The 16634-nt window shown below is 32.9% G+C and overlaps 1 protein-coding gene across 1 annotated transcript; it reads left to right on the forward strand.

Annotated features, from left to right (window-relative positions):
* Nucleotides 1-1018: 1018 nt before the first annotated feature.
* On the forward strand, nt 1019-16314 carry Abp1 (Actin binding protein 1). Its single transcript, XM_088229052.1, has 9 exons — nt 1019-1237; nt 3867-4038; nt 7686-7923; nt 10017-10114; nt 11051-11217; nt 11469-11633; nt 13615-14246; nt 14338-14433; nt 16060-16314. The coding sequence occupies exons 1-9, from the start codon at nt 1155-1157 to the stop codon at nt 16212-16214; spliced, it is 1806 nt and encodes a 601-aa protein (XP_088085178.1). The 5' UTR covers nt 1019-1154; the 3' UTR covers nt 16215-16314.
* Nucleotides 16315-16634: the final 320 nt, after the last annotated feature.

Consider the following 16634-nt stretch of genomic DNA (forward strand, 5'->3'; position numbering starts at 1 on the left):
AAAACTAAGAAGAAGAAAAAAAACAAGGAACAGATTTAGGTCATAATTGATATATTTTCAGGATGAGGCATATAGTTTGAAGCATAATTTGTGACAATATGTTGAGTTTTTCCAAATGTTTGTGGACAAAAAATTGGATTTCGCCCCCTAAAGAGTCATTAAGATTAACGTATATTTACATTTATTCCATACTTCCTTCTTTAAAATGTATTCCATCCCCGTTGTAATGTATATAATTTATGATTTGACCTGTGCATTTAGCTGTAGTTTACGGTTTGTATTTCTGACTTCAAAAAATGATTAAAATATTTTGGTAGAATAAATATTTTACCTAAGAACAATAAAGCTCACAAATTTGGAATATCCAGTGACCGGTTTCATCGCTTTCGCGACATCTTCGAGACTGGTATCTTTATTAAAAAGTTAAATGTATTTATACAGAACAGAGGTAAGGATACATAATTCAAAGTTATATGTAAGTAAATTAAATAAAGTTATTTTTATCTTAAGGATCATTATCGACAAATTTTCTATGGGTTAACTAATGAATGGATATAATGTTATTTTAATGAGTTTAAGTATTTTATTTTATTGTTGGTGTCCCATCCTTCGTGAGTGTGGTTTTGTAAATAATAAAGTATCACTCGTGTTTTATTTATATAATAAATTACAATGAACTTCCATCAAGAATTTTCACTTACAAACTTAAATGTTTTTGAACAATAAAGCAACTAAAATTTTATAATTTCATTTCGAGTAAAAAACATTACTTTTCAAAAAGTTTTTAAGGAAAATGCATTTAATGTACGAGAGGTAATCCTGGTAATCTATAGCCTAAGAATCCACGCCATATTTAATTTTTCTATGCGAGTGCCATGGCATTGTTGCAGTGTTGCTAATAGGTACGCCCCAAAAGAAGATGAAAACGTATTTAAACAAAAAAGAAGAAGAAGATATTTGATCTATATTTTTTCTGGTTTACCATCGACCACCGACAAAATTAAAAGATGAAAAGATTATGAAAAAAAATGTCTGCCGTCGGATTTAGATTCAGATATAGGGCGAGATATTTAGTTGGAGAATTTTGAGATTGTTGAATTTCGTGTAAAAGTTATATTATTTACAAATATTAATGTGTTATTTGAAGTAAAAATATGTCTATTAATTTAAATAAGTACCGCGAGTCTCTGCTCGCTGCTTGGAAAGATGTTCTGGATGATAAAACATCGACAAATTGGTGAGGATTGTGTTATTGTTTAGATCCGGCTAAGGTCTTTGCACTCATCGGGACCGGCTTTTTGGATTATTGATAGTATTTCGTGAATAATGTTATATACGTTTCCAACATTATTGTTTTATTTATCTAATTTCGCTTGATAATCGCGTTTAAAATGAAATCGTAATTCATTAGTTTCGGTGACTTCCTCCTTTTAATTACAGGAAATCTTTTTGATTATTCTAACGTGATGTGGACTCTAAAAGACGTGAACTGTTTACACGCTCTACGAAGATTCTGCAAATTTAGAGTTAAGTTATTAAAATTCACCACTACTGTGGACTTTAGATTACCAGATATCCATTTTCATTAGGATATCTGATATGGAGAAGGGACCGAGATTTAGAAAGAGGTATTGTCATTTGACCATATCAAAAAAATTGGAAATAATATATGCTGTTGACTCTAAGGATAGATCAAAAACTGAAGTGGCTAAGGAGTATGGAATTCCAATGTCGACATTGTCGACATTTTTGAAGAACCGCGATTCCATAGAAAAAGCTGCCGCTGAAGGAAAGGATAAGCGCAAAAGGATTCGGTTACCTAAACACCAGTTTTTGGAGAAAGAACTGTACATCTGGTATAAACGGGTTAAGAATAATAATAACATGCCAATGTCCATAGGCTTATTGAAAGAGAAAGCGCAAGACATCGCCTACAGACGCGGAGTGGATTTCAAGTGCTCCAATGGTTGGCTTCAGAGGTTTCAGAGAAGGTACAATATAGATTCTTTTTGTACCAAGCGACAGGATACTGCCAAAGAGGCGTATTCGAGATGTACCTTGCCCGATAATGTCAAACCAATTTTGGATGCATACATATTGCGGAATATCTTCACTTGTGGAGAGTTTGGACTGTTCTTCAATTTACTTCCCGATAGAGTGGGTGACGTAAAAGGAGAACTCTGTTTCGAAGGTGGAAAATCAAGAGAACGAGTAACAGTACTGGTCGCTTGTAATGGGGACGGTTCTGAAAAACTTAAACCTATTATTGTAGCCAACGATGAAAACCCTCGGTGTTTAGACGGAATGTCTCATACTCCACTTATCTATAAATCAAACGAGTATTCTTGGGTGACTAAGAATATTTTCCTGGAATGGATAAAAGATTTGGAATGGCAGATGTCTCTTCAGAATAGGAAGATTCTCTTACTGATGGATCGATCTGACATTCATAATAGCTGTGAATCACTGACCCTAAACCAAATTCGTATATTGTACTTGCCGACTGACGACCTCAGTTACACCATGCTACCGTTAGATGAAGGAATAATATACCAACTGAAGAGCATTTACCGTCGGCGTTTAGTTATTTACTACTTGGGAAAAATCAAGAAAGGCATTCGGGTTTGTGACATCGCTAAATGGAATTTGTTAGATGTGATGAGAAAATTAGCAGTATCGTGGGGAGCTATAGGAAATGAAATAATATCGCAAGCATTTTTGAAATGCGGACTTAGTTCTACTCCGGGCGCTGATAATATCGAAATCAAATTACAACCGGATGATTTTGACGAGTGGCTGGAGATACAATGCTTCATAGACGGACCTATTATGTTTGAAGATTTTGTAAATGCGGATAACGCTTTAGAGACATATTGTAGTTTCTTTACCGAGGCTTCGGAGTTGGAACTTGTTCCGGATTTAATGGATGTCAAAAGCGAGTCGGAAGGTATTCGAGAAGTCCTATCGGAGATAGAGGCACCCCGCGAGATTCCTCTACCAACCAGAATAGAAGCCTATTTGGCCATTTCTGTCTTGGAAAACATCGTACATCGCCTCGGAGACCCTATTGTTTCCAAGTCAATGGAAAACATTAGAGATTCAGTTTATAAACTATATAAAAAACATTAGTGATGTGGTATTTGATAATGTTGTTTTCATAAATAAACTATTATTCGATTATTCCAGTTAATCTGTTAATGGTCAAATTTATTTGTTATTTTTTCGAATTATTACTTATAATAATTTTAAAAAAATTAAATAATATGACATATTTAAGAATCCTCTTTATATACCAAATGTCTTATGCTGTCTTTGTGATGCTTAAATTTGTTTGTGTCATGTAATATACATATTTTAAACAGTTAAATTACTGTTTATGTTACCATTGTTTTTAAACTTTGTAAATAAAATGATCGATGAAAACAGTCTTCCTTATTTCATGTTTCAATATTTTTCATAAATGGGCGCTATTTCAAAATTTCTTGAAATAGGGTGGGTGCTATAGTAATTGGACATGCTGCAGTAATTTCTAATGGTCAAAAATAAATAAATGTAATGCGTTCATTTGAAGAAAAAAGACAAAAAAGTGTCTATTTTATGGCAGAAATAAATTCTTATGTTTATTTATTTTTGACCATTAGATTTAGTATACAATTACTACAGCACCTACCCTAGATGTTCTTTTATTTTAAAAAAATGAAAGCAAATAATAATTATGGTTCTGTTATTATTGGAAGCAAAACACATTTGCACAATCTTCGGACATTCTTGTGTACCGCCTAACTGTTTAAGTCAATTGTGATTGATAAACTTCTGTGTAAATAGTATACTGTTTTTGTGACCATCAGATTGTTTTTTATTTAAAGGGTTTTATTTGGATATGAAGGACAAACTAACGATTTGAAAGTTGTAAGCAAAGGAGACGGAGGAATCGAAGAGTTAACTGATGACCTCAACAGTGGAAAGATCATGTATGCCTTTGTTAAAGTTGAAGATTCCAAAACCAGCTTATCAAAATATGTTTTGGTCAATTGGCAAGTATGTACATTTATCTTTTGTATAATTTTTACTATAAAAAAATGTTATCACATTTCAATTTAAAAGTACCATGTTTTTTCATTATGATAAATTGTCTTATCATGCTTTATCTCGGTTGTATCTTAAAACAAATAAAAATATATTACTTATATCATTTACACTCATGCTTGATAAATTTATGTATTGGAAAATAACATATGCATGTTTTTAGAATATACATAATATTATATAGTTATCTATATGGTTGACAAATATTTTCTTTTCCAGTATGTAATTTTCTTTCTTTTTGTTTTTGTAGAGTCCTATTTCATACTTAAATGATAACTTAACATTTTTTGTTTTTATGTATTTTAAAGAAAAGAGAAATGCTCGAGTTCTTAATATTTACTCAAATATTGAAATTTTCATACCATTTCCTAAAAGTCGTAAATAACTTGTGCTGGGAAAATGGAAATCGAGTTGTGATAGAGTGGCATTTGAACTTCAAACCTTTGGTCTGTGAGTCCACAATAATTCAACAATCTTTAATTATTATTATTTAACTGATGGCACTGAAAGTATTTAAATTATTAAAACTGGCTGAGTCAATCTTCACCCTAATGCGAAAAAAAGGTTAGACCAAAAAGTGTGATAACTACAGAACAATCACACTGATTCTTCATGTCAGAAAAATACTCCTACATGTAATCAAACATCGCCTAAAGTACTATGCTTCATAGATTATAAGAAGCCCTTTGATTGTGCGAATTGGCAGTGTACTGGAAGTTTTATTAGATATGGGAGTAAAAAACCTGCATATTAATAGTTCGGCAACAGTACAGGTCAACTCTATTTCATCAGGAAAGTTGCCAGTGCAAAAAGGAGTTAAGACAAGGGTGTATTCTATTGCCAGACTTGTTTAACCTTTATGGAGAATATATCACAAGAGGAGAACTTGCAAACTGGAATGGCGGGGTAAAAATGGGTGGAAAACTTTTACGGCATATCTAAGATATCCCGATGATACAGCACTGATTTCTATATCACAGATTGAAATAACTGAACTCCTATCAAGAGTTGAGCAAGAAAGCAAGAAAATGAGTCCGGAAACTAAAAATGTGAAAACTAAAATATTAGGTAATTCCGGAATTAATGTACTTTTTTTCAATAGGCAACTTTGGCTCAGTGTTTCTGAGTCCGTTGACCAGTAAACGCGTGTTTTGTAATTTTTTTATTCTTTGTGATCCTTTGTGTTTCTTTTAAACAAAAAATCTTCTCTCCCATTTACAAACACCAGAGACGTGTCCTTCGGAAACGCATTTAAGAAGCTGTATGCTGTTATTGTTCCATTTAAAAAAAACTGCGATTGAAACAATGGAATTTGTTTGAAAAATATACAGTGATATACTGAACAAAAGAAAGTGCCAACCTTGTTTCGAAAAGTTTCAAAAGGACAGGAAACGGACGGCCCAGTCTGGTGGATGAAGCAGCGATAAAAGCGGAAATCGAAGCAAATCCGATGATGACCATTGATAAATTATCGAAGAAGGTCGACACATCACGATCGAACACCCATCGCTATATTGAAAAACTGGGAAAGGTACAAAAAGAGGGTATCTGGGTTCCTCATGCTCTAACGGATCATAACAAAGCTCAATGCCTTGGCATATATGCCAAATTTTGCAAGAAAAGCAGCAATCTACCCAGTTTCTTCATGACATCACCGGAGACGAAAAATGGGTCCTTTATTATGATGTTAAAAAAAAACAATGGTTAAATCGTGGTCAAACCATAATTCCCACACCAAAACCAGGACTTCATCCTCGGAAAGCATAACTGTGTGTTTGGGGGGATTCGAAAGGTATAATTTATTATGAAGTGTTAAAACAAGGTCAAACTGTTACCGCAGCTTTGTGAACAGATGGACAAAAAGAAATTAGACCTGCTCTTGTGAATAGAAGGAAAGTCATTCTAACACGATAATGCCCGGCCGCCCGTTGCCGATATTACTCTTAAAAAAATCCAGGACCTTGGCTGGGATGTTTTATTGCACCCACCATATTCCCCAAACTTGGCGCCAAGAGACTCACTTATTTCACTCCTTAGAAACACAATTAAGGAACAAAAAATTCAATAATATTGACAAACTGAAATCGGCTCTCTCAGAGTTCTTCAAATCTAAGCCCAAAGCCTTGTATGAGAGAGGAACTTTATATCTAGTAAATGTGAAAAAACTGCTTTTGTAGTTAGGCGGGAATGAAATAATTGTTCAAAAGAATGCTCATGTAAAAATTTTCAATAAAAAAAAAACTGACAGCGTCCATAGATAACACTGGAAATTACTTTGTTTAAAAAAATTAAAAATATTAATTGCAAAAATCAAGTTTGAGTTTTACTACATTTATTCCGGGATTACTTTATACTTATTGTAGATCACCATGTCACTAGGACAAATACTTTAAATGACCTTGAGATTTTCCATGAATTTAATTACCTCGGTTCTTGGATAACGGACAGTGGCAGTTGCCAGCCTGAAATCAAAAGAAGAGCTGGGATGGCCAAAACTGCAATGGCAAGTTTGGAAAATATATTAAAAGCGTCACTTGTCAGTCTTTTAATTTTTTTTTATATGGGATTGAAACATGGACAATAAGGGAAAAATAATGCAATATAATAGATGGAGGACGAGAGAGGTCTCTCGTGTGTTGGTCGGACCAGATAAAAATTGCAACAGGCACTTCGTTTGTGATAACTTTCAGAAATGCAGTATTTTGAGACCAGTGGAGGACTGCAGTCTCGAGGGACTGACTAGGAAGAAGGAATTATTATCTCTTTAAATCACTTCTATAAAAATTATTTGATTTTCTCATTATTTGGTACATTCAAAAATGTTGCAATAAGAAATACAAACATAATGTAAAAGTTGATGATAAATTATACTCTTCGGGTTGTTGTCCATTTCTCAACAAAATTAGTTTGCTGCATTTTTTGCAAATTTGGAAACAAAAAGTTTTTGTTTTCATAATTTACAATAAAAAAATTGTAGTCTTGTACATAAAATTAATGCAAACATTAAGTACAGCTTTCTATTACTTCACATGAAATTTTTGATGAATGTGCTTAAGAGGATGTGCGATCTAACCTTTTTTCATAGAAACATATTTTCGTATTTATTCCCTGGATTATGGCTTTAGAACTATAATTATTTTACACACTATGGATATCCCTCATCGGCGTGTCTATAGTTTTTTATTTTATTTATAATTTGTCTTTTATACAAGCAGGGACCACCCAAAAGCGCCTAGCTTTATCTGCTGTCTTCGAAGAAATAGAATAATTATTTTTGAAATAAACAAACCTGCCAAAACAGACAATTTTTAGGATGCGGAATATGGGAATACGAGCCCTAAATTTTGTTTATTTTAGCTAGGTATGATCAGTCTACCGTACAGTTGTCTTTTTAGTACAGTATTTGAGGAGGCATCTGTGACAGTGAAAAACTATATTCAAATACCTATTCATCAAATCGTTCTTCACCCCATATTATCCTCTCAAGACTTTTTCTTAAAGTCCATTAGGCAGCGTTAAAATATTATTTGGGCATGATTCTTTGATAGAAAAAACACGTTAAAGTATATACTATACAAATGGCTCAACATATTTTACAGGGTGAAGGAGCTCCAACAGTTCGTAAAGGTACGTGTGCAAACCACTTCCGCGATGTGTCATCACTATTTTCTGGTGCTCATCTCACTGTTCACGCGCGGACTGACGAGGACATGGATGCCGAGCTGATTGCCGATAAGGTTGCCAATGCCGGCTCTGCCTACAGCTTCAAGGCACCGAGGTCAGAGAACACCGGTCCTACTGGGCCCGTGGGAACTGCTTATCACAGGGTTATTCCAGGTATGTGTTTTACAATACTTTGCACATTTATACAAGAAAAATGTTTCCTCACCCTCACTCTATGGTATCCCAACAGGTCGTAAGGTTAAGGTCGTAGGTCGAGAATTGCAAGCGCAAACTGAAACCCCCAGTTACAAATTTGTTATTTAACCAAAAACCATACAAAAATTACAGGGCTTTTTACAATAAATTATATCCCAAATGTTGAAATAGCATTTTCTAGATTATATCATATTTATCGAAATATAAATAGAGGATGAGTAATTCCTATTATTAGTATTTTTACAGTATTATTACATTATTACATTATTATTATTACATTATTATTATTACATTATTATTACATTAGTATTATTACATTATTGATACATATTATGGAGCTAAAAGTAAGAGTGTTTTTGTCATGTTGTTATTTTAATGACGGGGAGTGTGAAGTGAGATGGATACAATCTTTAAAACTAGACAGGAGTGGACTTAAGGAAATATTGATTATTGGTTATTTATTATTTTTTTATTATTATGAATCGCTTTTTTAATTTCTAAGATTTCCAAGTTGTATAATTTTTTATATTTTTTTAACATGAAGAACTTTTAATCCAGTGTCTTTATTGAAATTATGATTATTTATCACTGTAAATATAAAATAGGATAGAATTCATTAGTTAAGTATACCTGTTTAGCTTTGAAATCGGTCGGTAGAAAAAAAAAAAGTGGTTAAAAACAAAGTTGTTTTATATTTATTTTATTATAATGAATAACCACAAAGTTAGTGCTTCAAATATAAATTTTATATGTACAGTCTATTCAAATCTTTAATAACCTCTGCTTTGTGTCCAATAAGTTTTCATATAAATTTTTCTGGTATACTTACTAACACAAACATAATTAGTATATTAGTTTGGTTCTCGGACAGGCACTTTAAATTAGGGTTATTAAATATTTAAACGCACTGTACAGTTCCTTCAAGTATTTAAGGACCTTAGTTAGGCCTATATATAATTCTGTTAGTGCCCGTCGGTGAACCAAATAAATGTAAAAAAATTGTTTTGTGATAGTACTGATATAAGAATATTTTATTTGAAAGCTTTCTGTCATGCATACGAACAAACATTATTATAAACTTTAGTAAACTGTACATATTGCTACAAATTTAATCTGGTACTCGACTTAATCTATTTATTTATGATTTATCATAACAATTCTAATATTATTTATTTATTCAATGGCTAAAGCCTTTAACAATAAAAATCATAAAAAAAAAAAACAATATACTTATGCAAAAAAACAAAATGTACAAATAAATAGAATATCTCAAAACATTGTCAAATATGTAAATGGATATAATAAATTTATTAAATAAATAAAAGACGAGTGATACTTCAATGCACAAATTAATAATTATAAATTAATTTGCAAATTTGTGGATTAAAGTATCACTCGTCTTTTATTTATATAATAAATTACAATGAACTTCCATCAAGAATTTTCACATACAAACTTAAATGTTTTGGATATAATAAAAGAAATGATAAATATTTGTATCTGAAACTTAAGTATGCTCGAAATAATAAAAAGAATGACATGAGGCAATGCATCATATTGTGTCCCCCCAAGGTAATCAACGCCGAAGACAGTTTAATACATGTCAAAAAATAAATATCAATTTGTTTTCAGAACAGGTATTTTTTTTCTAGTGAAAATGCTAGGAATTACAATTTTACAATGTTTAATTGCGTTAGTTAACTGCTTTATACTATTAGCACTTTTTTTTTTATTGTACGTAAATTATATGCACTGTTTTTTGCCAATAGACACCATATTTCGACACTAAAACAAAATAAATCTACATTTCCATGTTTGTTTGGTAACATGTGGAGCAGTGAATACAAACATGAATATATGTATATATGTATTTTTAAAATGAAGCATTTTAATGTCCCAATATTGTTACCTAGATAGGCATTTTAGAAATTAATTTTACATAAATATTGTGATTAATAATTACATTAAGAATATAAAGTTTGGGCATTTAAATTTGCACAATATTTTCAAAACAACTCATATAGCGAATAAATATTAATGTTCTGTTTCAGGCAAAGAAATTAATTCCAAAGAAAGAGACCAATTCTGGATAAAGGAGGAAGAGGAAGAGAAGAAAAGGGTAGCAGCAGAAAAGTTGAGAAGAGAACAGGTATGCATAAGCTTGGTGATGTCATACATATGAATAGTTGAGAAGAGAACAGGCATGCATAAGCTTGATATTGTCATACATATGAATCAAGGGATAAAAAAACATAAGATTACCAACGAGGAGAAAAACAGAATATCAAAATTCATTGTGCAAGGGATTGAAGCCGTACAATGAGTTACCTCAAGAGATAAAAGAAATAGAAGGAATTGAATTATTTAAAATTAATTTGAAAAAATATGTTCTTGAGAAATTTAGAAATAAATAGTAATGTCAATAAAAGTTAATATTAGTTCTTAAGATGTTTAGAACTAACTTAATAAAGCATAAAAAAAATAAAATGTTTACACTCGTTTGAACCGATAACGGTCAAATACATAAAAAAAGGTGTGAACGTTGTGTGAATTGTTTCTCTTCTTTAGCCACCTTGACTTCACATTTTGGACTTGTCCATATGTAATGTTTACAATAATGGCTATCTTTATCTGAGTAGTGTTGGAAAAGGGAGAAAATTTTGGCTGCGAACCGTAGGGACTTCTCTGCATTGGCTTAATGAGAAGGAAATCATATTAAGAGAAGTCGGACTATTGACAGACATCAGCACACCTCCTGCTTCACTTGAAGAGATCACGGCATTTTGTGTCTTTATTACCTGTACTATTCTAACCATGTAAGATTCTACCTCATGTGATAAGTCATCGTGACTTACTACGGAATGGATGTGCCTTAGATCCTCACCAACACTTCTGCATTGCGCCTCCAGCTATGTCTTTCGACGCTGAAAAGAGGGCAATGTATCAACGACTGGGAAACATCTCGAGGGGTTTCGTCATGGACAGCCGTTGATTTCTGAAAGTTTAAAATAGTGCAGGTAGTTCATAGAACTCGCCATATATAATGTGTATATTTATTATAACCTCATTAAAATACTGTGTTTAGGAACGCAAGAAGGCCGAAGAGGAGATAAGGGCCAGAGATGCTCGCGAGGCCAATGATAGGGAGACTGCAGCAGAGATGCGGAATGAGGCCATCGCCCGTAGGAGAGCAGCAGAACACAGCCAGGAGTTGGCTCGCCGGAGGGAAGAGGATCACAAAGAGACGCAGAGGTAAATGGAGCAGTCTTACGTTAAAAAAATTGTCTTATAAAACAGAAATATTTGCATTCTTATATTTACTAAAATGGTTTGATTTATGTATTTGACTAACGTGCATATATGCCTATAAATACAGCTTGGTAATTTTAAAACAATCAAAAATTACTGGGCTATATTATACGCACATATGAACGTTAGTCAAATAGGCTTTCCACCGACGATTTGTATTTTATATTTGTTAATTTTCTCAAATTGTGGTTTAGGCTCCTGAAAGAGCAAGAAGAAAATGTAGCTCGCAGTGGAGTTAATACCAGTGAAGCTTTGAGGAGACAGAGGTCTAGAGAAGCCAAGGAACTGATCGGACATTCTACATCGCAGGCGAGAGCCGTGTTCCAGCAAAACTCCTCAGAAGGCCAGATGAACAACAAGTAGGAGATATATGCATTAACTGTTTCTTATCTTCCTCATCTAAAAAAAAATATCACATGATGTATTTTTGAGCGAATGCTAGCCAGATATGATGAGATTCAATTCAGAAGATCATACTTTATAAGTAAAATCATTGACTCTGTTCTGTAAAAAAATGTGTTTCTTCTTTTGTGTTTTTGAGGTAGCCAAGTGCCACGGGAAACTGGAAATATTAATATTTTACTTACACGCATGAAAAATTAGAGCATTTCATTGTTTTTATTTATTTTATCATACATACAATTTTATGTTCACTTTGCCCAGCTAACAAGGGTGCATACCCCGTTCCAAGCTAGGCAATCACATTTTAATACATTATAATAATTTACAAGTTAACAGAAAGAACAGATAAATCAAATATTAACAATATATAAAACATAATATAAACTTACTCATATACACATATTGACACATATATATATACATACACCTATATATACCTATGCGCATACATACACATACATACGTAAAAGATAGACAACTTATTTAATATATGCGAAACTAAATGATTGCCATTTGCATTTTTAAAATAATTATTTATTTTCATATTAAATAATAATAATTAATAAAAATGTATGAAAAAATGATTAAAAATACGTTTTGATTAAAATGAACAACTTTAAAATGTCATAGATTCTGGCTAATAAATTATGTGTTGTGATAGATTTCTGGTTTCCGGAAAACCATGTTAAGAGTGTTTTCATACGTACAGGGTTCTTTTTTTAAATGCCCTTTCGACGACATGGGCGGAGTAATTTCATAATTGCAAAACTTAAAAAAAATTATAGCGATGATAATCCGATACATAAAAATAAATATATTTTTTTCGCCTAGTTTGATAGTCCATTAACAATAAAAAAAAAACACTAATCATCATCATCCCCTTTCCCTAATGGTGTATAGGGCACTGCATTGGTACACCAATTGCAGCATATCTTGATATTTTTTTTTTTGTTACATGAAGGTAAGATAATCAGTCTTACGCTTCAGGGACTATGAAATATTCTAGTGTGAAAACACCCTGTTAAATAAATAATTCGTATTAACCATGTCGGGAATCGAACCCGAGGCCTCTTGCATGGCAGGCAAATGCGCTGACCATTACACCACGAGGCTGACGGTTCCGCTTTATCGATATTATCTAAAATATTTTATTTCTCAATGGTTTATTTGAATAAAGGGATATACTATTTAATAAATGTAGGTATGTTTTATTAATAATTATCCGATTCGTGCAACAAATAAAAACTGAACAGATATGGAAAACATTTTAGAGATAGAATATAGATGTCTAAACATTTACAGGCCTTATGAACTGTCATCGGCTGACATCCAGTCTTTGTCTACTTGTACAAATAAAGGTTTCAGCTCTTTAACTTCACAAAAATCATCAGGTGTAAAAATTGAAGAAATATGATTGTTTAAACATAGGCTAAATGGTGAATGTTACACAGTGTAATGTGGCCACTTCAACCAGCCAATGAGAGGTCATAAGATCTGTAAATGCCTGGACTTAAATATTGCCTTTCCTAAAATGTTCTCCATCTCTATTGTGGTATGTTAATCTTGAATAACTCCCTTAAGGGTGAAATTCAGTCTTTGTCTACAAATATTTGGGTAAACTCAAAATATTGTTAAATAAAAACTGCTTATGCCTCCAAAATAACAATTGGGTAATTCTTATTAAATCATTGAAAATAGGGAAAAAACTTGAAAAGTTTTCATACTAGCGCCGCAGTTACCAAAACGTATTCTTTTCAGTTTCACAAGAGTAGAGTTTAAAGTAATTCCATAAGACTAGATGATGATATAAATAATTAGCTGTTATTTTTTACTAAAGTAGTTCAAACAACTTTCAAACTGCTTAATGTCACATGGTCATCGATATACATTCATACATAGAATAGGATAACTTTGTAATGCTACCATATAATTTTTCAGAAACTTCATTCCCCAAAAGCCTATTCGCAATTCTGTAGTTGCACAGCGCATCAATAGCCTAACACAGAATTCCGACTCCAGTAGCCATCCGCCGGCCAAAATATTAACTATAACTGAAGAGGAACCGCAAGTATTAAAAACTAGTCCAATTAAAAATATAGACAAGATCAAGTTGAGCCTAGAGAGCCCGTCACAGATACAACAATCCATACAAATCATCAGCGATTTAAGTCCAAACGAGATTAATCCCGTTCAATTCAGTACCATCCCTCCTTGTAACGAACCCGAAAAGTATAATGATCCTTTAGGATCCACCTCAAGCGGTAAAGATGACTTAAATAAGAGTCCTAATCACACGAATCCTCAGAACGAGGATTTCATTAAACAAAATATTCTAGAAAATGATATCTTCGATTCTTCCGTGGCCACTTCAAGCAGCAACGATCCGGACGATGATGACAGCGACAGTAAATTTAGTACCATCAAGAGATCTCCGCACAGTAAGAACAACATTTCCGATAGTTCCGATGGGAAGGAACACGGAGACCTGAGCAGACAGAATACGGTCATCGAGAATATCAACTATAAAGGGGAAGGCAATGGACATACTAATGGGAATAGTACACCAGATGGTGAGTTATGAGGCAGTAATAATCATTTTCAATTATATTGCGTTTTTTTTATTATTTTCATTAATTTTTATTTTGAAAATCGTCATTTCAGATGTATCTCCAGAAGCTTTAGAAGACGATGGAATATACCAAGATTTGGATGATGATCCTGGCCTTACTGCGAGAGCTTTGTATGATTATCAAGCAGGTAAATATTTTTGTATTTTATCAAAGAAAATGTATTTTACTGAAAACTGACTTGTGCTCCATAGTGAAATAACATTCTTAAAATTTTGTATTTGCTGTTTGTTCATAATTAGATATACACGGATAAGAACACAATATATCCCGTTATTGACAATATATCCCGCGAGGATAATATGTTGTACATATTATGTTAAATTATTAATGTATCAGGGATTTGAATAAGTTCTTGCTGTTTCCCGACAGATGGTGTTATCTTAACATCGGCCAGTACTACAGTCAACTTCATTGTGAAGCTCCACTATTAGGCTTGAAATGACAGTATACGGAGTGTAAACAATATATTTTTTCGTAGCGTTAAACATGTCAAATTTCATGCCAAAAAAGAGTATTTGCGGAGAAACACATAATTCTTGTGGAGACTTAGGCGACCAAGCTCTGTCGGAAACAACACACATAAAATGATTTCGACGTTTTAAAAATAATGATTTTGATGTTGAAGATGAAGAACGTTCTGGCGCACCGAAAAAGTTTGAAGACGAAAAATTAAAAGCATTACTCGATGAAGACCCATGTCAGGCGAGAAATTTTGTAGAATTATTAGGAGTTGATTACACAACAGTTGCCAAACTTTTAAAATCAGTAGGAATAATTAAAAAGCAAGGAAAATGGGTGCTGTATGAATTGAGAGACCGAGAGAGACGTCGTATGGCACTTTTAACATGTAAACAGCTGCTCCAATGGCAGAAAAGAAAATGTTTTTTCTATCGTATTGCGACTCTTGTTGAAAAGTGGATAGACTACGATAACCTGAAGCGTATAAAATCGTGGGGTAACCCCGGCCGTAAATCAACATCGACTGCAAAGCATATCCATGGTTCCAAACTTATGCTCTGTATTTGGTGGGATCAGCTGGGTGAGGTGTATATGAGCTCCTCAAACCAAATGAAACCATCACGGGAGATCGCTATCCACTACGATTGATGCGTTAGAGCTGAGGATTTAAGGAAAAACGGCCGCAATAGGAGGAAACATGACAAAGTAATTTCATAGCATGACAAAGTTTAGCTACATCTTGCAAATCCGGTCAAAACACACTCGGAAATGCTCAAATGTGAAGTCCTACCCCATCTGCCGTATTCACCGAACATTACTCCTTTTGATTACCACTTGTTCCAATTGATGACTCGTGGCCTGGCTGAGCAGCGCTTCCATTCTTATGAAGATGCCGAAAAAATGGCTCGATTTGTGGAGAATCTCAAAAGATGAGTTGTTCTTTTGAGATGGTATTCGTATGCTGCCAGAAAGATGGGAGAACATAGTCACTAGCGATGGACTATACTTTCAATGGCATGTTATAATCAATTTTTAAAAATTGAAGCATTAATTTTCACGAAAAACAGTGAGAACTGGTTCAAATCCCCAATAGATTAATGTGTTTTGATACCTGGCTGTTAATTAATTTCATCTTCCAACAATTGAAATATGTTTCTATTTTTCCAAATTTTCCCGTGTCATTGTTTCAAATAATATTAAAATAAAACAATGAATGAATAACATTTATAGCTGTTTTTGTCATAGAATACCTGTCATTTTAAACAGTTTAATAGTTTGTATCATTTGTTTGTAGCTGACGAATCGGAGATAACCTTCGACCCGGGTGATATCATCACTCATATTGACCAGATAGATGAAGGTTGGTGGCAAGGATTAGGTCCTCAGGGAGTATTTGGCCTATTCCCTGCTAACTACGTGGAACTTCTACCCATCAAACCCAAACATTAAATACACAGTATTATAAATATTCTCTATCGCTTCATATTATTACCTTCATACACGTTGATATATTCCCTTATGCATATAAAAACTGATTTTTGAACAGTGATTTCATTTTGTTTTGAGGCATTTGATAATACATAATACTATCGAATATCACAAATACAGAAACTTATTTTTTTTATCTATGAAAACCAACCATAAACGAATAAAAAATTGTACAGTTACGCAGTATGTTACAAAAAAAAATAGCCTTCTTTGTTTTTCAGGATTAAAAGTGTAAATTAATTTTTTAACATTTCATCTGTATCCTAAAAATGCCTCAAATCCATACCTAATGTTTTTTACTTTTCATTGAGTTGCTTTTCAAAATAATTTCTATATATTCGCAATACATATTACAAAAATCATTTTGACTAGCGATTTATA

The sequence above is a fragment of the Micrasema longulum genome, unplaced genomic scaffold (assembly GCF_059751315.1).
Source record: "Micrasema longulum isolate JH-2025_06_02 unplaced genomic scaffold, ASM5975131v1 h1tg000632l, whole genome shotgun sequence".
Lineage (NCBI taxonomy): Eukaryota > Metazoa > Arthropoda > Insecta > Trichoptera > Brachycentridae > Micrasema > Micrasema longulum.